Genomic DNA, 24,154 nt, shown 5'->3' with positions numbered 1-24,154 from the left:
TATTTTAATTATTTTAAATTTAACTTTAAAATGCCCCATGGGGCTACCATGTTGGACAGCACAGCTCTGAAAGCTCATTTACCTCGATGGTACAAAGAGAAACCATTTAAAATTTCTTTTCTTACTGCACTAGAAATAAAGCGCTCCTGAGGGTTTCTCCAGATCTCAACCAGATACAAACACTTGTTTGCGTAATTGATCTCTTCGTCAAGAATTGGAGAAGGCCTGCAATTCGGGAGCCTGGATAGCTATGTTTAATAGCGAGTTTGCCCCTGAATTTTTGAATGGGGGGTGACACGGGGGTGATTCTGAGATGCTGCTGGGAACACAGAGAATGGACAATCTGTTCGGTTGAAGTCCTTGCTGATGATGTAGAGGGAACGTCACTTTTGTCCAGCTGTAGGACCTTGGGAGGCTAACTTTGCAGGTTCCCAGGTGCCTTTTTATAGGACTGAGAGGCAGTGTGGCGTCGTGGCTGTGGACTCAGAAGCCTGCTTGACAAGGTTTAATTCTAGCTCAGCCACTTACTAGCTGTGTGACCTCAGGAAAGTAACTTAATCTCTCTGCCTCATTTTCCTTATCTACAAAACCACAGGGAGATGAAGAAGTAAATTCTCACCTCATGAGATTGGTGTAAAGAATAAGCACATTATTTGGGACTCATTAGAATACCTAGCACATAGTAAGCGCTCAATTAACCATCATTATCTTTCTTGCTTATAGACTAGATATAGCAGGACCAGGATCAGAATGAGGTAGGTGAGGCTGAGTCCTGCAAGTGCAGAGTCAGATCATGTTTTAACTTAAATTTGTATATTTTCCTAGTCATGGATTTTTAGAAATTTCATTGAAGTATAACTTACATACAAGAAAATCTACTCTTACAAAGGAACATTTTGGTGACATTTTTTTCATGGATGTTTTTGGCATCCATTTTGATTTTTAAAAATATTGCATTAATATATTATTTATCTTGAGGACTGAGTTTCTTGGCACCGTCTTAAGTTTTGTACTTGAGGCAACTTCAAGCATACCACACTCGCCCCAGCCTAGTCCTGGACCTAAGTTATAGGGTTAACCTCCAACTCTGGTATATCAAGGTTTCACACAAATAGGAGGCCCTGGTGTATGTGTGAACTGAGCCTAATATCTTAAAGAGATTTGGGGGGTCATATTAATAGAAGTATAGGTTCAACATCAAGGGAGTAAAGAGCACTGAAAATTTTCATCCCGCTCATCCTTTAATGGAGGAAATGTATTCTTTGGGGAGCAAACATTTTGCAAGAAGACCCATGACCAAAAATCCACTAGGTGGGGCTTCGCTGGTGGCGCAGTGGTTAAGAATCTGCCTGCCAATGCAGAGGACACGAGTTCAATCCCTGGTCGGGGAAGATCCCGCATGCCGTGGAGCGACTAAGCCCGTGCGCCACAACTACTGAGCCTGCGCTCTAAAGCCCATGAGCCACAATTACTGAAGCCCGCGCGCCTAGAGCCCGTGCTCTGTAACAAGAGAAGCCACCACAATGAGAAGCCCGGGCACCACCATGAAGAGTAGCCCCCGTACCTACTCGCTGAAACTAGAGAAAGCCCGCGAGCAGCAACGAAGACCCAGCGCAGCCAAAAATCAAAACAATCAAAAAAAAAAAATTCACCAGGCCACTGCTTTCCACCCAGTGGGTTCACCATAAACACTAGTCCTTATGATGATTTACCAGCTGTGTGACCTCAGACAAGTGACTTAACCCCTCTGTGCTTTGATTCCCCATCTGTCAAATGGAACCAATAATATTCCCAACCAGAGAATGAAATGAGATGATGAAGGGAAGACGCTGGACCAGAGCTGGGCACATAGTTAGCTCCGAATACTATTATTTGTGCTGTTTATCTAACAGTCACTACGTAGCACTTTCAGGCACCACCCTAAGTGCTTTACAAATATCCAACCTGTTTAATATCATGTTTGCTATTGTTCTGTTAAGAAACCAGGACTGGGGCGATCAGGTCAGCGAGCGGGGGGCAGGGGGGGGCAGCAGCAGGCACAAGTTTCAGTCTCACAGGCCCAAGGACCAACACACTGCACCCTTGAAAGCCAGGGGACCCACCTATGGGGTAGGTCTAGGGACAGCCTACTTTGAAAAGAGTAGTGATGGTGGCTGGACTGATCAGGGGCAGCTCCCAAGTCACTGTGCCCATGCCTGCTGGTCAGGAACATAGAGTCAGGGGTCACCAGGAGGGCTAGGTAGGACCACTCCAGCACCACGAGTCAGCTGCTTGCTGGGAGTCTTTCCAACATCACTGTGCCTCACCTCCCACCCCTATTAACGCTCATCTCTTCCTCCTCTCACCTCCTACCCTGAACAGTTAGAGAGTACAAAGGGACCAGGGGCTTTTAAGCGGAGTGCCAAAGAGCCCACCTATTTCAGGGGAACCTCTCAGGGGCTTCCTGACTTCCGTCTCTTTCTTCCGCCAAAGCAGACCCTCTTTAATCAAGCTTGGAGAGTTTTCTTGCAAGATTTTGGGTAAAGAAAAGGTTTTACTGCCTATAAGAAAGTATAGATGCTGCTTTCCTAGAACCCACTTACCTCCACCCCCAGCTCCCTCCAACCCCCTACTCCTCTCTCCCCTCCAGGAGATAAGAGGTGGACACACACACACACACACAGACACGAATCCTTCACTCCACTGTGACTACCTGAGGGCCCGCGGCTCAGAGAACTCCTCATAACTGTGCATGGAGTCACTGTAGGATTCCCGGGAACCCAGGGGTGGTGGTCGGACAGAATATTGGTGGACCGAGGCATTGGGCTGGGACGTAGTGTAATAGGGTGGCGGGATGCTGTTGCTTGTCTCGCTGCGGTAGTCACTGTCACGATCATCTACTGCACTGTCAGGGTCATCATCTGGAAGAGAGAGGAGGGGAGGGAGAGAGAGAGCACGCAATGGAGGCCAACACAGTCTCTCAGATTTAGGGGGTCTTCACTGATGGCTAACCCAAGGAGAGGAATCTACCAGAATGAATGAAGGATCTTGGGTCATTTTAACAGAGGTATAGGCTTTCGAATAAGGGAAGTGACTACTGGGCATATACCCTGAGAAAGCCATATAATTCAAAAAGAGACATGTACCACAGTCTTCATTGAAGCTCTTTTTACAATAGCCAGGACATGGAAGCAACCTAAATGTCCATTGACAGATGAATGGATAAAGAAGATGTGGCACATATACACAATGGAATATTACTCAGCCATAAAAAGAAGCGAAATTATTTGTAGTGAGGTGGATGGACCTAGAGTCTGTCATACAGAGTGAAGTATGTCAGAAAGAGAAAAACAAATACCGTATGCTAAGGCATATACATGGAATCTAAAAAAAAAAGGTACTGATGAACCTAGTGACGGGGCAGGAATAAAGACGTAGACATAGAGAATGGACTTGAGGACATGGGGTGGGAGGAGGAAGCTGGGGTGAAGTGAGAGTAGCATCAACATATATACACTACCAAATGTAAAATAGTTAGCTAGTGGGAAGCAGCCACATAGCACAGGGAGATCAGCTCGGTGCTTTGTGACCACCTAGAGGGGTGGGATAGGGAGGGTGGGAGGGAGACGCAAGAAGGAGGAGATATGGGGATATATGTATATGTATAGCTGATTCACTTTGTTATAAAGCAGAAACTAACACAGTATTGTGAAGTAATTATACTCCAATAAAGATCTATAAAAAAAAAAGAAGAAGAAGGGAAGTGAAAACCCTGCTTTGCTGTATGTGGGTCAAACTGGACCTAGAGTCCGGGGTCCATGGTAGGTCGTACAACGTGAGGAGGACAGGGACAAATTGGAAGGTGTCTTTTGGCTCAAATGCGAAAATGGACTTTGACTAAAGTCCAGGGTCTCTGAAAACAATATTGGTTTTTCCATCAGGCTTCCCATAACAGGAGTCACACATACTCATGGGGAAGTTGGAGGATCAAGAGGACAAGGTAGAATATAAATGCCCTTTAACCCTCAGAGATTCCTTAATATCCGAGGTTGGGGACCCCAGCCCTGAACTCTCATGCGCAGGAACAAAGAAGGGGCTCTACCAAGGTGCTGTCTTCCTCAAAAAGATCAGATTCTTCAGTTGGCAAGACTACCACATGCCCAGAATCTATCGCTCTAACGGAACAGGGAGGGGTTGCCAAACTCCAAGTGTTTCATAAGAATTAAAGGATGTTTCAGTTCGATTTGCTTTCCTTAGTAAATGGGAAACAGATTTTCTTTCTTAGTAAAAAGAAAACAGTCTCAAAGGATGTTGTATTGTGGTGGGAACAGGAAAGACTGAATTTATTTAGAAAACAACAGTTGAGCTGAAAAGAAGTGAGCGCCCCCTAAATTAACCAGCCGATTGGGAAGCCCACGGTATGCTCGCCATGGTATCGATTTACTGGTGATTTTAAACACCAAGGGGGTAGCTTGTACTTTTTATGCCTTTAAGTATTTTTGCTCTTTTCCCAATATTTTTGCTTTATTTTAACTTTCTGATTCTTTTCCCACGAATAGAGTCTATTTCTATATATTAAAAAAATAGGTCAAAAAATTTAATGTGGTAAACTGTTAAAAAATTAATTTCATACTTCATGTAGAGCTAGCTATTTGATTCATTCCCTATTTTACCTTCAGAAAAACCTCAAATTCATTTTTAGCCAGCAAAGCCGGCCTTACCAAAGTAGCTCTGGTTTCCTAGTTTCTCATTTGACTTGAGCTATTGTGACCTGCAAGCTTTTTATCCTGTCCCTGCCATATGGCCACCTTCCGATGCGCTGCGCGCTGACAGTGCTGGCATCAAGGGCAGAAGCAGTTGTGAATTTCCGCAACTTAGATCTGTGGGCGTCAGGGTGAAACCGTGAAGCCATAAAGGGCCTAAAGTGGGGGGATCTGAAACTGGGGACAATTTGTCAATATCACCAATTTGCCCCTCTGACCAAGTTGTTTTCTACCCAATTACTGGGGTTTATAGCCTACTGTATCGCCCTTGACCGGACTGAGATGTTTCCAACCAAATCACATGAGGCTCTGTGCCTGTTCACCAAATTAATTTTCTCTGACAAATTATCTGTTTTTGAGGGGCAGATTGCTTTCTCTTGGATTCTTTCTGCTTTTACGCAGACTCTGCTTTTTACCAAATAGTTTTTGACCAAATCGCCTGCTTCTGGATAAGGCATTTTCAGCCACGTTTGTTTTGACAAAATGGCCTGCTTTGGGCCTAATTGTCTTTGCTCTTCTTCACCCAATTATCAGCTTTTGCTAAACTGGTTTTAATCCAAAGTGTCTTTTTTTTTTTTTTTTATTGTATTGTTTATTTGTGGCAAACTGTTTTTTTTTTTTTTGCGGTACACGGGCCTCTCACTGCTGTGGCCTCTCCCGTTGCGGAGCAATAGGCTCCGGACGCGCAGGCTCAGTGGCTATGGCTCACGGGCCCAGCCGCTCCGCGGCATGTGGCATCTTCTCGGACCGGGGCGCGAACCCGCGTCCCCTGCATCGGCAGGCGGACTCCCAACCACTGCGCCACCAGGGAAGCCCGCAAACTGGTTTTGATCAAGCCTAGCTGTCTGTCAAATGATTATTTTGGCTAACTTTGCTTCCGATTGACTTGTTTTTGACAAATTCTTTTGGATCAAACTACAGTTGACCCTTGAACAATGCAAGGGTTAGGGACGCCAACCCTCCGTGCAGTCGAAAACCCATATGTGATTTTATAATTGGCCCTCCGTATCCACAATTCTGTATCCATGGGTTCAACCAACCAGGGATCGTGTAGTCCCGTAGTAGTATTTATTGAAGAAATCCACATGTAAGTGGACCCGCACAGTTCAAACCCATGTTGTTCAAGGGCCAACTGTATTTGTAAAGTTTTCCTGCTCCTGGAGGGAGGGTGGGGTGCTACTTCTCCATCAGGATATGGGGCTGGGGTGGAAGGCCCCCCAGTTGATGGAGTAGAGATTAGGAGGTAGATTCATGCTTAGACTAGAGGACTGGATTTCTCTGAAAAGGGCATGGGGAAAAGGGAGCTATTCCTTAAGGAGAAAAATGGTCATCCAATTTTGCGGGGAGGTAGCTTGTCTCTTTCCCCTGGGGGCAAATTGGAGGAAGATGTGTGTGTGTGTGTGTGTGTGTTTGGGGGGGCTTTGGGAGCTGAGGTCTCCAGAGTGATATCTGTCTGGGGGGTCTCTGCTCAGCAGCTCTGTCTGAGACCCTCTTCCCTCCCTGCCCACCAGCCTCTGAGTGACATTGGGGCTGGAGGAGGGCTCCAGGTAGAGGAGGAAGATGGGGAGATAAAAAGAGGAAGGAATCACAGGAGAGGAGATAAGGTTATACAAGGGGAGCAAGGGGGTGGGGGGCTCACAGTGCCCAGCTGGAGACAGGCAGGTTTCCTGTCTATATGCCCACTCCTCCCAGCTGAATCCTCCCACCCAGAGTCACGTTACCCACTCCCCACCAGACAGAACAGGACCCTCAAAGAGATGTTAGTGATCAGGGAGCAGGAGGGCACAAGAGGGGTCTTGCCAGTCCTCTGGCCCCAATGTGCCAGCCACAGGCTCCCCATTTCCCTGAGCAATGGGGCGGGGGCCTCAGGGTCGCCGAGGTGCCCACCTCCCCATGGCCTCCCAGAACATCAAGTTGAGTACTTACTCTGCTGCTCACCCCAGCCAAAATAATTCCAGTTGCCTACAAAGAGAAGGGGCAGAGATAATAAAAGGGAGAAGGCAGAGGGGGAGGCATGGGGAGGGGGGCTCCCCCATCCTCCCCATCTCCTTCTTCCAGCCCAGGACCCCATCCCCTTCTGCCCTGTGTATCTTCCCCGAGGATCACTTTAACCACTGACTTGTTATACCTTCACTCACCACCCTGGGAGGAAGGCAGGATACCACCATTTTTTGACAAGACCACAGGCTTAGCCAGGAAGTAACAAAGAGGGCATTTGGACCCAGGGTTTTCCAACTCTGAAGTTTGGGGTCAGCACTCCTCATTCCTTCCCTCCCCCATCCCCCAGATAATGAAAGAAACACTGAACTGGAAATCCTAACTTTGAAACACCCCTGTTGGGTGGGTTTTTATTTTTAATCATTCTTATCCTTTTATAGGTGAAGAGGGCTCAGAAAGGTAGAGTGAAAAGCCTAAAGTCACACAGCCTGAGCATCAGGACCAGGGAGAGAACTACATCTTCATCGCCTAATCCCCAGCATCTGGCATCTCAGAAAAACCACTTTGACCAGAATTCTGACTCCTCTGACACTTGGCTGCCTCCTTCGTGAAATGGGGGTGGTAAGACAGTCCCAAGAGAACTCGGAGGTAAACGCTGGGTGGTAGGTCTCCATTCTCAAATTGAACCCACCTCTTGCTTCAGGTCACCTGCCCAGGTGCTGTTTGTCATCTGCTCCTGCCCCCGCCGTGCCTGTCTCTGCCCCCACCACAATCCTTCAATGACCCCATTCACCAGAGAGGGGGTTTGTAATTTCTTCAGGGCAGTGATGACCCCTCCCCAGGCAGGGAAGATAAGGGACTTTCTCCATATCAGACCCCAAGTTAGGAATGAGGTCTCCCAACTGCAGTCCCTCAGCCCCTCCCTCCACCAGGCTCCATCATCACATATCCTGGGCATATGGGGGTGGGGGGAGGTGGACGACGGATACAGGGGAGACTGTGACGGGGGGGGAAAGGAGGATGCGGAAGCAGATGGAAAAGGAGAAAGAGGTTGAAGCGTGGGGTAGGGACTAAGTGTCATGGGTGGGGGTTTTGTCCTGAGACTGTATGATTTTCACTTCCTCCTCACTTCAGACGACTTGGAGGGCACTTTTAGGAGAAAGTCATCTAGACCCGTGGAGACCCAGTCTGGGGGCATCTCAGTGTCCACAGGAGGAGAGACACTCTTGAAAATTTCTGCCTTGATGGAGGGACAATATACAGAGAAACATGGTGATCTTCATCATAATGAATAGATGTAGCACACCGGAAAGAGAAGCAAACTTGTAGTCCCTCCGACCTGGGTTCAAACCCTGGCTCTGCCTCCTGCCAGATGTGTGACCTTGGCAAGTCACTTCTCCCCTTGGGCCTCGGCTTCTTTACCTAAATAAATGTGTGCCTATTATACATGTGTTGGCAGGACTGTCTGTCTGCACCATCTGAGTGTGGGCTGCTTGGGGGTCTGTGTTGGCCTCATGGAAGTTTGATGAATGAGTTCTAAGTCATCATCCGGGATCTAATGAATGGAATTGAAGAGTCTGCAAAGTGTTTTTCAAGCCTCCAGATGTTCTGGGTCCTTCCAAAAACCATCAGAATGCGGGGGCTGTCAGGTGCCCCTGTTTCAAAGAGAGGGGCTTTAAGGATCAGAGAGGGGTCGGGACATGCCTGTGGCCACACAGTAAGGCAGGACCCAAACCCAAGTCCCAGATCCCTTTTTCTTTCCACTACACTGTGAGGGGATACTGTGTGCTCTTAGGACTCATATCTCTGGAGACGAGTGACCCATTCATTACACAGGACAGTCATGGGGTAGAGGATGGATGAGGGCTTCAGTTGAAGCCCGGGAAGGAATTGAGAAGTACTTACAACACTGGCTGCTGGGGACAGGAAGAGGCTTGTCTTGTTCATCCTGGAATGAATACTGAGGGGGAGGGAAGGAGAGAGGGTGTGTCTCAGGGGGGTGCCAGAAGCCAGGGGATCAAGATGGTCCTCTGTTCTGTTCTATCCTGACTTCCCCCGCCTCCTAAATCCTCTCCCTCTGGAGGAGAAGTATACAGACGTCCACAGAGAAAGAAAGAGGGAGAGAGAGACACAAACACAGACCATGAGAAACAGATACAGAAAGAAGAAAAAGAGACACAGATGAGGGAAAGAAACAGAGGAAAGAGAGAGGAAACACTGACGCAGGGAGCTGAAGAAAGGTGATGAGAACTCAGGTTGGACAAAAATTGCTAACATGTGAGTGTTGCCCCTTTGCCCTCCACCTCCCACTAAAGGGTGTTCTAGCCTTGCCTGCTATTTCTTCCCTGCCCTCACCTTCTGAAGATTGTCTTCAGGGCCACACTGGGTCTTTGAACTGTGAAAATATAGAGTGTAGAAGAAGGGGGATGGCATGGAAGAACAGAGGTACAGAGGCTAGGGCTGGGAGTGGGGGAGGAGAACTTTTAAGAAAGCCTGAAAGTGTGACTCAAGGAGTTGAGGGTTGAGGGGCAGAAAGGGGGTGTAAGAACTGTTACAGGGCCTCTATATCTCCTTGATGGTATTTGGTAAATACACAACTTGACTCGATTGAAATTGTCGTGTCATTGGTGGACCGTATGTTCCTTGACGCCATCATTGGTTCGAGACTGGACCACATGGGTCAGTGATTTAGTCAGGTTACAAAGAGTTAGAGACACAGACACAGGGAAAGACAAGTGGAAAGAGAAACAGAGACAGAGAATGGAGGACAGGGGGAGACACGGAGAGAGAGGGTGAGAGAGAGAGAGAGAGAGAGAGAGGAAGAAAAGAGCCCCCATGCCAACGCTCACCTCATCCTGGTCCCGCATGGCATTCAGCTGCTCCAGCTTCTTGGCCCAGTAGCGTGCCTCCTCCTCAGGGATGTCTGGAAGCAGAGACCTGGCCGTGAGCCTGGAAGCCCCTCCCTGCCCCTCAGCCTCCAGCCAATGCATGCTGCAGGCCTATGGGGCTGGTCTCCAGTGGGTGGGGGAGAGGAAGGGAGGAGGGGGTGGCACCCCTGACAACACCCCTCCACCACACACCCAGAACTGCCTTGGGAATGGGTGGCGGATGGGAGAGGAACTGCATCCTAGCATTACCAGGACGGGGACATCATGGGTTCTTGGAAGGATGATGTGGGAGAACTGAGCTGCTTCCAGGAAAGGTAAAGAGGCCTCTCTGTCTCTGCCTTTGTTGATCTCTACATGTCTCTCTCTCTCTCTCTCTCTCCATTTCTCTGTCTCTGTCTTTCTGCCTTTGTCTGTGTCTTCTCCACATCCAGCTCACCTCTGCAGCTTAAGACCTCACCAAGGACCAGCTAAGACAGCTCAGACCTGAGCCCCGTTGGTTGAAAAGCACTTGCAGCTCACTGGTGGCCTGCAGGAGCTGGGCTGTACTCTGCGTGCGGCGGGCGTACATCTCTGCTGACCTGCTGTAGCCCAGGAGACTCTCCTCTTGGGAGGGGGAACCTCATCCTCAGAATAAAGTGTTGTCTGGACCCAGCTAGACCTGACCATTCTCCGGGGGCTGGGTGAGGGTCCCACCCCTCCCAAGCCCCCGCCACACTCACCTAAGGGCAGTTCAAAGCGGGTGTCAAGGAGGATGCGGTGGAAGGTGGGGTCCTTAGTGCCGCAGATCTCACTGTCCGCCATGATGACCTGAGAGTCCAGGGTCAGCCACTCTCCGGGGCCCTCCTGGGGTATGGGTTGGGTAACAGGGGTTAGGGTTCTGGGTGAGGTGTGGCGGGTAACGTATCTGCTGCACACTGACCAACAGGCTCCCTATTCTCAAATGAAATGTCTCCCTCACCCCATCTTACCCTTACCCCAAGAGCAAGAGTCATGTCCCCACTTTAGATGAGGAAACCAAGACTCAGAGAAGGAAGGTCTCAATCCAGGGCAACATGGTGGGTCCAGAGAACCCAGAAGCAAGGACCCAGAGAGAGAGACCTGTAGGGTCAGGTAGGGGTGGTCCCAGCCTTGCACAGCACTCCTCATCCCTAACGAGGGGTTATGGGGCCCCGACTTCAGATAAAAGGCATGATTCTCCCACCATTCAGGGAGGATACCCGCTGAGTGAATGAACCAGTACCCCTTGGTTCAGGGAAATGAGCCCTTGAGCAGCTGGGGTCCACTCTGAACCTCAGTTTCTTCATCTCTGAAATGAGAATGATGTTCTGCAGAATCTTCCTTCTGCAGCCCCAGGGAAAGGCTGGCAGTGATGGGGGAGTAGTCCAGGGTCCCTTGCATAGGTCATGGTTGTCCCAGGTGACTAGGCCTTCCTCACACTTGGAGGGTCACTGAGGAAATTTTGGGTCGCCCACAAGCCTTCCTTTTGGACTCGCCTGGACTATTGCGCCTCTTTCCTCCATCTCCATTTATTCATTAAAAAATAAGCCCTACCTGGTGCCTGCTCTAAGCTTGGTCCACATTGGGCAATGCCTGAGAAGCCCACAGTCACAGGAGATAGAGCCTGACACAGACACCCACAACACCATGAAGTCAGGGCCAGGCCAGAAGGAGGGAGGGGATGTGAGGAATCCAGGCGGAAATTAGGGAGGGCTTCCTGGAGGAGAGGGCATGGGAGCTGGGCTTAAGGGTGATGGAAAGGAGGACACTTGAAACCCAGGGAACAGCATATGTGAAAGTTCAGAAGCTATCCCTGGGCCCTGTGAGGAGTGTAGGTTGAGGTGTGGGGGAAATAAGGCTGGCAAAGTGGGTTGGTGCCGTCTGGAAGGCCTCCCAAGGGTGATGGGCAGGGAGGGCAGGATTGGATCTTAGGTGCCAAGTGGAGAGGGTGAAATTTAAGGCCAGGAGGTTAGAGAGGAGGCCAAGGTTATTTTCTTTGGGACTGGCGTAAACTCCCTGATGCCCATCTGGGCACAAAGTGCTAGTTGCTTGCAATATCCCTTCTCCTTTCTTCCATAGGGATGCATTTCTAGCTGGACCCAGGGCTATGCAGCTTAAGACTACATTTTCCAGACTCCCTTGCAGGTAGGTGGTGCCACATGACAGTTCTGGCCAATGAAAGCCAGCTTCCAGTTTGGGCCCTTAATTAGGAGTGCAAACCCCTTCCCTTGTTACATTTCCCTCCCCTGACTGGAATGCAGATGTAATGGTAATCCTTCAGCAGCCATCTTGGGCCATGAGGTGGAAGCCACATGAGGAGAAAGGCAGAGCGACAAGATGGAAGGAGTTTAAACCCTGTCGACTGGAGCTGCCACTGCAGCCCTTGATGTCTACATGAACATTGTCAGGGGATGGAGATAGATGTCCATCTTGTTTAGACCACTGGCCTCTGGGCCCCTCCCAGGCACTCCTATCCAACCCTCATCCCACCACTCACTTCGTTGGACTGGCGGATGGTCCGCAGAGGGATCCACACAGTGCCCACCATCGTGTCCCAGATGAGACCCTTGTTCCATACCTCCACCGTCAGCCCCAAATCCAGGCGGTTAATTTCACTGTGGAGAGAGGTAATGAAGACTCAGAAAAGTCAGTTCACTCGCCTTTGGACACATGACCAACTAGAACTCAAACCCAGGCCTGGGTGAGTCCTAGTCAGGAAGGTAACACAGTAGTTCTTGTTTTACAGAGGGGAAACTGATGCCAAAGGACTAAGTTACATGCTCAGGGTATCACAGCAGAACCAGGATTCCAAGCTGAGAAAGAAGGAATGGGGACAGGTGTCCCATGTCTCCTGTAACCCCAAATCACCTGGCCCTTCCTCTAGCCCTCAGACCCTGAGAATGCTGGTTAAGTGAGGAAGAGGCTCAAATGCCCTCCATGGCTCCCTATGACCCCAAGATAAGGGCATTTGTGTTGCCTCCATCCTTCCCAGTGTCATCTCTAACCAATCATACGAGGACACCCTTGAGCATATGAATGATTACACCTCTAAGCACTTTCCCTGCCGGCTCCATCCTGGAAATATGCAGATTTGGTAGTCAACCTTGGTGAATGTCCAATTCACTGAATCTACCAATTTACCAAAGGTTTATCTTAAGGAATGTTCTTGAATATATCTGTTGACCGTGACCTGGTCATTCAGTAACTGGCTTTAGGGGGAGTTGGGGACCACTCTGTCCTGCCCCCTTCACATTTTCCTAGAATTGTAGAGCCAGCTCCTTTCTTCCTTCCCCAAGTGCTCCTCTGCTCCAGAATCCCAGTTCTGGATTCCCTCATGGCCTCCACTAGTGACAGTCCCCAGCCAGGCTCTGCTCAGGGGTTGAGGGCTGCCTGGGTCCAAATCCCAGCTCTGCTATGCACAGGCTGTATGACACTGAGCAGGTGGCTTTGTCCCTCTGGTCCTCTGTTTCCTCATCTGTAAAATGAGGATTATGTTAGCACCCTCCCTCCCAGGGTTATAAGCAAAATTGATTTAATCAGAGCCTTAGAAGAAGGCATGGCACATGTTGGCCATCATCAGAGTAGGTGGGATGTAATAGGAGTCCCTGAGTAGCTCCAGGTTGAGGGGAGCGTCCAGGTCATGAATTCATTCAGCTATTAGACAAATATTTATCGAGCACCTATTGTGTGCCAGGCTCTGTGCTTGGCATGGAGATCACAGTGGGGACAGAGACCAATAGGGCCTTACCCACGTGGAGCTCAAAGTCCAGGGGAAGGGGCCAGAAAGGTGTCAAAAATCACACAAATAAATAGAATAACAATTGGTGACAAGGCCTGAAATTACTGTTCAGTTGCAGCTTGAGGGTGGTGGTCAGGGAAGACTTCCCTGAGGAGGTGACACAGCTGAGACCCAAAGAACAGAGGGAGTCAGCTGGGATGGGGAGAGAGGGGGAAAGAAGAACAAGAGCAAAGGTCCTGGAGCAGGAACAAGCTGGACATGTTGGAGGAACAGTGCAGAGGTGGGTGTATCTGGGGCAGGTGAGACAGGAGAGATGAAGCAAGATACTGGTGTGAGGTCCCAGGGGCCGGGCCTTGGGGGGCTGTAGGGACGGATATGGGTTTTGCTCTCAGGTTGATGAGCCACAAGCCCCAGGCAAGTTTGGAGAGTGACCGGATGTGATTTGCAATTTTAAAAATATCCTCCTTGCTGCCTAGAGAACAGATTGCAGGAGGTGGATGGCAGCAGGAGGCCAGGGTGGAGGCTGGCGGGCAGAGAGGACTTGGCTGGTGGCCTCGGAGATAAAGGGAAGCGATTGGATTCGGGAAGTGCTTTGGAGGCAAAGCTGATGGCTGGACGCAAGGCTGAAGGCAGAGCGAAGGGAGTCCCAGACGACACCCGGGTGTCCGGCTGTGCCCTGCAGGACCAGCAAAGTGCCTGGCTGTGCCAGGGGGCGTGGCCATTCAGGTCCAGTCGCTGCAGACTCACAACATGAAATCCTGCTCCCAGCTGGGCTGGCTGCCCCGTACGGCAATGGTCGTGCTCTTGACATTCTGCACCTTCAGGGTCACATATGTATTGAATTTCTCTGTGGCGGTGAGAGAAGAGGTCAGTGCAAGGGCTCAGGGACTCCCCCATACCCCTTCCCAAGCTCTCAATAACACCCCTATGATCCCTCAGGGGCTGTGAGTTCTTGGGCCCACCCCCGGTCCAACACCCTGAGGTGCTTCTGTGCCTCCACTCCCAGACCAGTCCCCAGAGCCCCACCCCCAGCCCCTCAGAGCACTAGGGAGGGGCCTTGGTGCAGGGAGATGTGGAGTTTTGGGATAACTAATCCTGATGCTTAGAAATGACTTCGTCTAATGTCCTTGGACATAGGAAACTTCCTTTGCCTCTCTGAACCTCACTTTTCTCACCTGCAGCCTAATGTAAGTGTCCCCACCCTATCTCTTAGGATCCTGGGAAGCACCATTGGCTCAGGGTGAGCCCCACTCCCACTGGAGTCTTCAGGGGATGGCTGGGAAGACTGCTGGGACCCTAGAGCAAGTCTGACACGCTCTGTGATGCTCAGCAGACAAAGAGCCCAAGTTCCCCGTCCCTGGCTCAGACACCCTCTCCCGTCTCTCCAAGAGACCGACAGACAGACAGATAACACAGGAGAGGACAGGAGTAGAGGCCACTTACCTTGGGCACCATCAAACTTGGCTTTTTTGACTGTGGAGAGAGACAGAGAGAGGGAAGGGAGACGGGGAGAGAGTTGGGGAGGAGAGAAAGAGACACAGAGAGACACATGAAAAGAGAGACATAATGAGAGAGGAGAGAGATACAGAAAGAAAGAGACAGAGAGAAGAGAGGCAAAAAGTAGAGAGCAAAAAAGGCCAATAAAGAGACCGAACAGATTTAAAAAACAAAACAAAACAAAATAACAACCACAAAAAAAACCAAGATAAAGACAGAGGCAAAATCAGAGACAGAGGCAAAGACAATGAGAGGAAGAGAAATAGGGAGAGGAGGGAGGCAGGGATGAGAGGGAGAGAGAGAGAAGCCATCAGACAGATAAGCATAGGCAGACCTGGGGTGGAAGGATGTTTGGACCTTGGGAGCAGTCCATGTCCCACCCTCCTCCCCATCAAGCTCCCCTATAGCTCCCTCCCTCCAGTTGTGACTTGACCAAAATTGAACAAGATTCAAAAGAAGAAGCTGGGCAGGTGGCAGGAGAGGCTTCTTACAGGAAGTCCTCCAGGATTGCTTCAGAAGGAGGAGGGGAGTTGGGAAGGAGGAGGTAGGGGAGAAAGGAGAAAACAACAGCCAATGATTCCCATCCCCTTGTTAGACCAGTGAGACTTCTCCACGAATTGTCCAGCTCAGCCTGTCCTCCTGAATGCTTCCAGGGTTTAGAGTCTCATATTCAAAGGGGACTGGGCGAGGTGGGAAAAAACAACCCAGAGAGCTGACTCCATAGTGCACATAGAGATATCCCAGTCCTGGCCAGTAGGTTGCTAGAGCTTGTCCAGCCCAACCTGCCCGTGAAAGGTGCAACCCAAATATACCTCAGGGTTCCACGTGGTCCAGTCTCTTCGTATTTCACATAACCCCCCAACCCCAAGTGATTCAAAGCAATTCCACTCTTTACTAGATTTTCTCACAGGACATTAAACTTTCCCTTTCATTACCTCTCAAACTCTGCATCTGCCCCCAATGCATTTCTCTACCATTACTCTCTACTCCCACCTGAAACCTGCTCCCAAACTGAGACCTCTCGATTTCTATATTTCTTCTCCCTTTAACATTTTCAAATGAATATTTTTGTTTGAGTAGGCAATACACCCACATTTTACAAAATCCAGAGCAACGGAAAGATCATACAATGAAGATAAGGCTTTTTTTACTCCAGCTCTCACTCTCCCTCCTGGATGCGATCAACAGTACCAATTCCTTGTGGTACTAGAGATGCATCGGCAATCATGTGCACATGTGCATTATTTTATTTCCTACACAAATGGTAGCATTCTACACCCTCTGCAGAACCTTTCTTTTTCTCAGTATGTCTTAAAGAGGGTGTGCAAGTAAGTTGAAGGATAAATTCCTAGAATCAGAATTGTGTTTCTATTCTTTCTTCTTTTTTTTTGAGAGTCCAGTTCAGCCTTTTTCTGGGCAAGTGCCACAGCCTCCTATCTGGGATCCAGCCTCCCATATGGGGTTCATTTCTCTGTCCTCACCACTTGAATTTCTTCCTCAAAAAAGCACCTGAATGGAGCCAGTGAAGAGAGAATTCTCATCAAGGGTGGGGGAAGTAGAGTGCTTCTAAACACTTGTCAGTAAATACTATTTTTTCCTGTTGCAGACAGACTGTGGGGAGGATGAGGTTGGGGGTGGGGATTGATGCCCAGAAGCACTGAGTGAGCTCCCCAGAGTTGCAGAGCAGAAGAGAGAGTGAGTGCCTTCCTATGCCAACACCACCACCACCCCAAGACCCAGATTTTAAATGCAAATGGGTTGGGCACTATGCCCGCCATACCTGGGTTTGGGTTTGGGAGGTAGAATGCAGATAGAGCCCTTGACTGGTCATCGGGAAAGGTGAGCCCTTGTTCAGCATGGAGTCAGGTGGAGCTGGGTTCAGATTATGGTGCTGTGTGACCCTGGGCAAGTGAACCCCCCTCTCTGGGCTTCCATCTCTGTCTCTCTCTCTTTCCCCCACATCCGAAATCAGTCATCGAGTCCTGTCTTCCCCACCTTCCCACTCAAGGCACGTGACTGCACATGCAAAAGTCCCTCTCTTGCGGGAGAGGGTCCCTACCCCTGTCCCACATGCCCCCTCTCATAGTCTCAGCCCCACCCAGACCACAGAGAGCTCAGCCACCCAGCCCCTCATCTCTGGGACTGAGTGAGGCTCATGGGCACTTAGGACTGTGTCCAGCAGTAGCTCCAGGCCTCCCTCCTGGGGGACCTCCAGCTTGCAAACCTGATGACTCTGTGAAGGGGGAGGAGGGTGCAGGGGGAGGGCGGGGAGGGAGAATGATGGGAGAGACACAGAGGCTCAGAAAGGCACATACATGGAGGGACCAACATGAGGAGAGAAAGGAAAAGGAGGGAGGAAGAAGTGAGGGGAGATAAGACATGATAGTCAGAGACACAGAGAGACACACAGATTTTCACTAGGGAGGGCAGGCAGGGAAGATGTTGCAGAGAGGAGAGGCAGGATTGGGAGAGAAAAGCTGGGGGTGGGAACCAGAGGGGAGGTAGGTGCCAGGCCCTGGGAGATCTGAGGGACTCACTGGGGTATGACCGAACCTGGGCCCCACTCTGCAACTCCCTTTCTGTGTCCCTTTTTTATAGGCCAGCGGCAGAGCTCAGAGGGGAAGCCAGTTGTCCAAGGTCTGTCGTCCATCCTCTCCTCTAGGGAGGAGGTCTCTCGCTGTCTCCTTCCTTCTGATTCTGTTTCTCTCCACCCCTGTCATCCCCTTGTCACGTCTTTCTGTCTCTCTTCTTCCCTTCCTCCCTCTGCCTCTGTCTTTCCTGTTCCCAGTCCCTTATCTCTCCCCCTTTCCTCCTCCCTAAGTCTCTCTGGGCCAGAGGGTAATGGGCTCAGTTGGGGCCCACAAGCAGTGGGAGATTGCCGGAGAGCTCTAGCTCTAAGAGTGAGCCCCCGGGCCCCTTCAGAGAGTTCAGGGTGAGGACATCAATATATGTTCATCACTGGGGACTCAGAACGGGGAGGGGCAGACTCAGGGTGGGAGACGGGGCTCAGAGAAGAATGGGGAGTCAGGGAAGGAGCCTCAGAGTAGGAAGCTCATGGCGGGGAATAGCGTGTGCGATAAGGAGGAGGGTGTAGGGGACTAAGGGAAGGGGCCTCGGAGAACTTGGAGGAGGCTCATGACGGGGGAGGGGACTCAGGAAGGGTGGGTGGCCTGAGGGAAGGGGCTCAGGGGATAAGAGGGCTTGGAGGTAGGGGCTCGGGGTGGGGGGCGGATGGGGCTCAGAGAAAGAGCCGAGTCTCTCTGCCTCTCTCTTCCCCGTCAGCAAGAGGAACCCGAGTCATTGTCGCCTTCACCGCCGTCATCGTCATCACATCTCCGCCCCGCTGCCTTCCTCTTGCCTGCGGTATCGGGGTCACCAGGGCGGAAGCGCCGCCCCTCCTTCGCGAGCTCCTGGTCACAAGCACGAAGCTATTTATAACGTGGGCGCGGAGGGCGTGAGCGACGCGACCGCGGGGAGTGCTGAGTGGGGGAGGTGCCCACTGACCGGCGGGCAGGAGATACTGCGTCACGCCAGGTCAGCAGACTGAGCGGCCTCCCCGGTCCCCGCCCACCCCCCGCCCCCATCAGCGCTGGCTGATTAATGTGGTCGTACAGGCAGTTGTGGCCCAGGGCAGAATGGGTGGAAGTGAGAGCAGGGGCTCATTGGCGCTGCCAGGCTCTGGGCTTCAGTTTCTGCATCTGGGAAATGGGGCAAGGCAAGCCTAGTTGGTCTCACTTTCTTCTCCCCTTTCTCTTCCCTTCTTCTTCCTTCCTCTTCCTCCCTCTCCCCTTTCTTCTTCATTATTATTAACATCAGCATTATTATACTGTTATTACTACTATGATTATCATTACCGTTACTAGTATCATTACTATTTTTATTATTTGGTTGAGTTCGAAGTGTGCTCCTGGCCTGGACGACCCTGGATACTAATTGAGGTAGACTCCAGTCCTTGGGGCATCTGGTCCATAACCTGCCAGTCCTGGGAGTGGGAGTGGGGGAATAGAGAACTCCAGCCATCAGGGGAAGCGGCTGAAAGCCCACCCACAGGACATGCTTATCAGGTGTCAGAAGACACTACAAGTGGTGGAAGGAAAGAATAGAGAATTCAGAAATAGATTCTAGGATGTTTGGTATTTAATATGTGATGTCGATAGCAGACAAGGGCTTTGGGGTAAGGATATTGGTCTCTCTGGCTTTGCATCTGGGAGAGAATAAATGAGGACTCTCATCCTCCATGGACAGAAATAAGCCAGGGCCAGACTGAAGCCTTAGATGTAAAAAACACACCAAGAAACTTGACAGATATTCTGTCTGTGTTGTTTACCAGGTACCACTTAGAACTAGGCCTGGCACATAGTAGTTGCCCATTAAATAGTGTTCACTGAAGGAATGACGTCATTGCCCCCTCCAGCAGCCCTACGCGAAGACGGGGTCCCGCGGAGTGGGCGCTGTCCACTGTGCTGAACTCAGCGTCTCCTCCCTGAACTGTCCACGGTGCTGAACTTTTCATCCCTGCCCACGTACCTCCAAAGAGTTGGCACCTCTTTTGCGCCCTATGTATTACTGAGCCCTCCTCAGGCCTGAGAACGCAGTGAGCTCTCAGGAAATGTCCTACACTCACGAACCTCTTTCCAGAAAGCTTTTAGTCCCCACTAATAAAAACACCATCACAGATTTCTCCTGTCTTTGGCTCACACTTATTGACCCTTTCCACAAGCCAGGCATCATGCCAAGTTCTCTGCGTGCCTCATATGACTGGAGAGTTCCAGAAAACCTAGGCAGTGGGCACTATTAGTGTGCCCATTTTACAGATGGACAGACTGAGGAAGGAAGAAGATATGGGACTTTTCCGGACGTGGTGGATTTAGGGATTCAAACCCAGACCTCCTGGACTCAGGATGTCCTGGTTCACACCTCACAGAGGAAGCTCATTGTGTGTGGGAGGCAAGTGAGGTGCAAGATATGGAGGCTAAGATTGCAGCCCTGAAGGTGAATCAGAGCCAACACCGGAGGCATCCTATGAGGTTGCTGAGAGCAAAGATCAGATGCAGACCCCCCTGGCTGTGTGGTATCAGAAACAGTAAGAGACAGAGGGATTTGTGAAGTCTTCCTGGGAGAGGGGCAGGGGAAAAGCCATGATGAATGGGAGATCGTGATATGTCTGTTTGCTGAGTGGATGAAGAAAAAAGGGGATCTCAGGACAGATTCTCACCCCGTGGTAGGGTCTCCAGGTTCTGGGGGCTGAGGGGAGGTTCGACTTTCACTTTTCACTCCCAGTAGGCTGTGGAGTCAGGCAGCTACACCTCTGGCTCTGTGGCCCCAGGCGAGTTGTTGAACCTCCCAGAGCCTCGGTTTTCCTCATCTCTAAAACGAGTTGCTCTGAGGATTAAAGAGGGCAATGGGCATAATAGTCCTCAACAGTGTGCCTATAGAATGCTGGATAGATGGGGCTTGTTGTAGATATTATTATTAGTTGTGCAGTAAACTCACTCTCAAACGCATTTGCTAATTTATATGCAATATTCAGTCATCAAATATTTATGGAACATTTTAAACATTGAGTGGCCTGGCAAAATGTCATGATGCACGTAGGAAAGTCTAGAACCAAATCCCTGCCACCACACTTTTGGGCTTGCTGTGCCCTCCACCTAGAGCATGGTCTCCCTTCTGCTCAGTTCCCCTTCATCTTCTGAGACTCAGGCAAATGGTGATGATGGGAACAGGGTAGGCTTCCCAGAGGAAAAGAGCCATAGAAACGCTCCTCTCCATCTCCCGCAGCCTTTCCCCATCTCTCCCACTCTGACCCCACCAGCATGATGCCAGGAGTAAGGCTTGGTCCCCAGAGCCAGGAACAGTGCCTGACATATAGTGGGTGCTCAATGCTTGCTGAGTAAATATATGAATGAATTCACAAAGGAACAAGGTGGTACTTGCTGTTAGCAGCCTCAGAACTCTGCCAAGACTTAGCAAGTGGATTAAGGTGGGGGGGGCAATGGGGCTCCACATAGATAAAGAGATGAGAGGGGGCAGAGGCAAGGTCTGTACAGGGTGGTCTCCCATGTGTTAGTGCAGGACATGCACACAAGAACTTACATTTGTGTGTTCTTGAATGTGTATTTGCTCGTGTTACCAGTGCAGGCAAGTGAGTGTATATGGGAGTATGTGTGCATGTGTAGAGGGACATGTACTCATGTGCACCATCTGAGTGCAGGTGAGGGTCTGCACGTATGTGCTGGGGAGTGTGGTGTGACTGTATGTGGGACATGCTGTTTGTGTGAGTTTAGGTACGTGCAGGTTTTTGAGTGATATGTTAGGTAGAGACACATGTTGGGGTGTGTGATATGCAGTTGTATAGCCTGTGTATTTTTGTTTACTTGCATACATGTACACACTCATGTGTGCAACATTACTCACCTATTCAAAGTGATTGCTTTGAGTGTCCAGGCAAGTGTTATCATGTGTGTACATATATGGCCTTGGCATTTGATCGTGTGTATACATGTGTTTCTTGGGATTCAGGGCCCTAACAGGTGTGTGTATATATATATATATATATATATATATACACACACACACATGCCTGAGGGGTAAGGCATGGGTAGATCTTTAGGCGACATGGCTATTGTGAACATTAATCACACATATCCGTGTGTGTGCATGTGTGCAGACACACATGCCTGTAATGTGGGGACAATGTCTATGGCGCAGGGTGACTGTGTCCAGTATATATGTATGTGTGTGTGTTCACATGGGCATGTGAACCTGTACATGTGTCCGTGAATGTGCAGTCAGAGGCAAGTGGTCTTCATAGAGACTTGGTGAATTCTGAGCATTTCTGTCCACACAAAGCAAGTCTGGGTTTGAACGTACCAGTCCAAGTGTATGCAGATGTGGGCAATCATGGGTGCGTCCCTGGCTCGGGAGCAGGTATTTCCTCAACTCTAAGGATAAACTCAGATCCAAGAAAAGCCCTCTCAGCCTAGTTGCCTTGCTCCCTCTTCTTTCCCCCTCAGCCCTCAAGGCCTCCCACTCTGGGCATCTCCCCCACACTTCTCAGCATTTCCCTCTCCCCACTTCTCCCCATCTCCCTGCACCCAGCCTCTCCCAGCATCCACTGCTCCCTTTACACCTCAGGGCTCTACCTCCCACCTCATCCCAAGTCTTGCTCTTCCCAGCGACACCCCTCTACTCAGCTGGTGACTCCTTCTCTAGAAGTTCCACAAAATCATCCCACACTCTTCTTCCCCTAGGCCTCCGATTTAGGAAGCCTCACCCCACTTACTGCCTCCGCTTCACACCACCCCTGCAGCCAAGACTCCAGTGTGCATCAGAGTTAAGGGTGAGATTCTAGAAAAGCCCAGCTCCGAAGACGGGGGTGAGGAGCAGAGGAGAGCAAGCTTGGAGGAGTCAGCCAGCAGCCCACATGCCCCCTCCTCCAGTGCTATCCCCTCCCAAGTGTTAGGCAGCTCAGAGAATGGGGAGGGGCCAGGAGGGGGGTTGGACGTTCACTTCCCCCTACCCTTGGGCCTAGTCTGTGAGGGCTTCATGGGGGTCCACTCCACCTCCTGACTCCCCTAATTCGCTAGGCTAGGGGCTGAATTAGTTGACTTTTGATCTTACTGGCCATTCTCCCACCATCAGCCCCGACCGTTGGGAACGAGCTCAAGGAAAGGAGGCCCCTGTCCCTTTAAGAACACCCGCGTCCACGCCGGCCCAGCCCCGCGCGAGCAGCACACGGGAAGCCACCGCGGCGGGGAGCGGGCGGGCGGGGCTGGGTTTGTGAATGGAGAGGCACAGGAGGAGGGGGGAGGGGGAGGGGCAGTGGGGGAGGTTCCCGGCTCCTGGGCCTGCCCACCCGGGTCCAGGAGGAGGCTGGGGTTCATATCTCTCTCTCTCTCTCTCTCTCTCTCTCCCAATTTTTCTCTCTCTTTCACACACACACACACACACACACACACACACAAACAGCACACTCCCGGCTGCCTGAGGTCTCCCTAAGCCTGCCTTCTCAGGCTTGGCGGATACACCCCTTCTCCCACCCCAGGCCTTCTTGAAAGGAATAGAGGCGAAAGGGGTGGACCCCAACCCTTAAAACCCAAGGTTGAGACCTCTATAAACCTTGAGCCCTGTTTCACCACCACCCCTACCGCCAAGGTTTCCTGCTAAGAACTCAGAATTGCCCCAGTCGCCTTGGTCCAGGTGGGCTGGCTTCTCCCCCAACCCTGCCTCAGGGGTGAAGGGGGGGGCAGTCATGCCCCTCCCGAGTCTCTTTCCCTCCACCCACCCCAACGCAGAAGGTGGGCCTGGGCGTGGGCCTCGATGCAGATGGCGTTCTGGCCCCAAAATAGCTCCACCCCACCTCTCTTTTCCTCCCTCCAGCGCAAAGTGGGTGAGGTGAGGATGGGTCGTGAGGGGTGCAGGGTGGTACTGCACTTCCAAAGGGTTGGCTCCCTGCGGAGAAGGCCGGATTTGCATGCGGAGGGGCCAGAGAGGGCGGGGAGGGGGAGGCCCTCGGGCGACTGCCCCAGCCTCCACTAGAGAAGGCAAAGAGTTAACCGGAAAAGTGCCCCCAGACCCCCCAATCACAGCCCTCTCATAATGCTGGAAGGGGTCTCCCCCACCCCAGTCCTCTCCGCTCCCAGGGTGAGGGATACCTAGAGCTCACGGTAGTCCTAATGACCAAGCCCCTCTACCCAGATCTTACACGCTCAGGGCTTGGAGACCGCTCCCCCTCCACTCCTCTCCGAATTCCGAGCCCTGCCTGCAGCCCAGCTCACAGCCCAAGACTCCTTCCAAGCACCCTGCAGGATTCATTTGAACTACCCAGCCCGGCTCCTTCCACACGAACCCGCTAATAACCTGTTCTACACAGACGACCCAATCTAGACCGTTTCCAAATGGAGCCTCAGACCCCTGCCCGCGTCCACACGGGCCTCCGCGTTCAGCCGTGTCCACACGACCCCAGTAGCGGCAACCAGGACCCCCTTAGAGCCCAGCTGCATCTACACTGATCACCCTCTCAGGCGCCCTGACGCGTCTACAAGGGCTACCCCCTCAAAACTCAGCCGCGTGTACTCGGGTCACCCCATCAGGAGCCCAGCCGCATCCACACGGACCCCGAGCCCAGTCCTGGTCCACATCGGTTCCCCGCCCTGCAGCCTCGCCTCTTACCTCCAACGCATAGTAGAGACATGTCTCCAGAGTCGCCGGCGGGCCGGCTCTGTCAGGTCGGCCTTAGCTGCCGCTGGGTTGGGGCATGGCGGGGGCTGCAGCCCGCGCTCAGCTCACGCCGGGGCCCGGCCTCCGCCGCCTGCCATCTTGGTTCAGCACCGGGGGCGCGGACAGCTCCT

General features: G+C 51.3%; 1 protein-coding gene across 1 annotated transcript in view; it reads right to left on the bottom strand.

Annotated features, from left to right (window-relative positions):
* The window catches only part of UNC13A (unc-13 homolog A), a 66,333-nt gene extending 42,179 nt beyond the window's left edge, over nucleotides 1-24,154 (bottom strand). The window contains exons 1-9 of the mRNA XM_033401474.2: nucleotides 23,976-24,154; nucleotides 14,748-14,777; nucleotides 14,052-14,151; nucleotides 12,063-12,180; nucleotides 10,288-10,411; nucleotides 9,530-9,603; nucleotides 8,586-8,640; nucleotides 6,669-6,704; nucleotides 2,693-2,900 (exon numbers count right to left, since the gene is read on the bottom strand). Coding sequence (XP_033257365.2) covers nucleotides 2,693-2,900; nucleotides 6,669-6,704; nucleotides 8,586-8,640; nucleotides 9,530-9,603; nucleotides 10,288-10,411; nucleotides 12,063-12,180; nucleotides 14,052-14,151; nucleotides 14,748-14,777; nucleotides 23,976-23,997 — 767 coding nt within the window. The 5' untranslated portion in view covers nucleotides 23,998-24,154. The remainder of the gene's footprint in view (nucleotides 1-2,692; nucleotides 2,901-6,668; nucleotides 6,705-8,585; nucleotides 8,641-9,529; nucleotides 9,604-10,287; nucleotides 10,412-12,062; nucleotides 12,181-14,051; nucleotides 14,152-14,747; nucleotides 14,778-23,975) is intronic.

The sequence above is a fragment of the Orcinus orca genome, chromosome 3 (genome assembly GCF_937001465.1).
Source record: "Orcinus orca chromosome 3, mOrcOrc1.1, whole genome shotgun sequence".
Taxonomy (NCBI): domain Eukaryota; kingdom Metazoa; phylum Chordata; class Mammalia; order Artiodactyla; family Delphinidae; genus Orcinus; species Orcinus orca.
The sequence above is the reverse complement of the archived record's forward strand: the minus strand, read 5'-3'. Positions and strand labels throughout refer to the sequence as shown.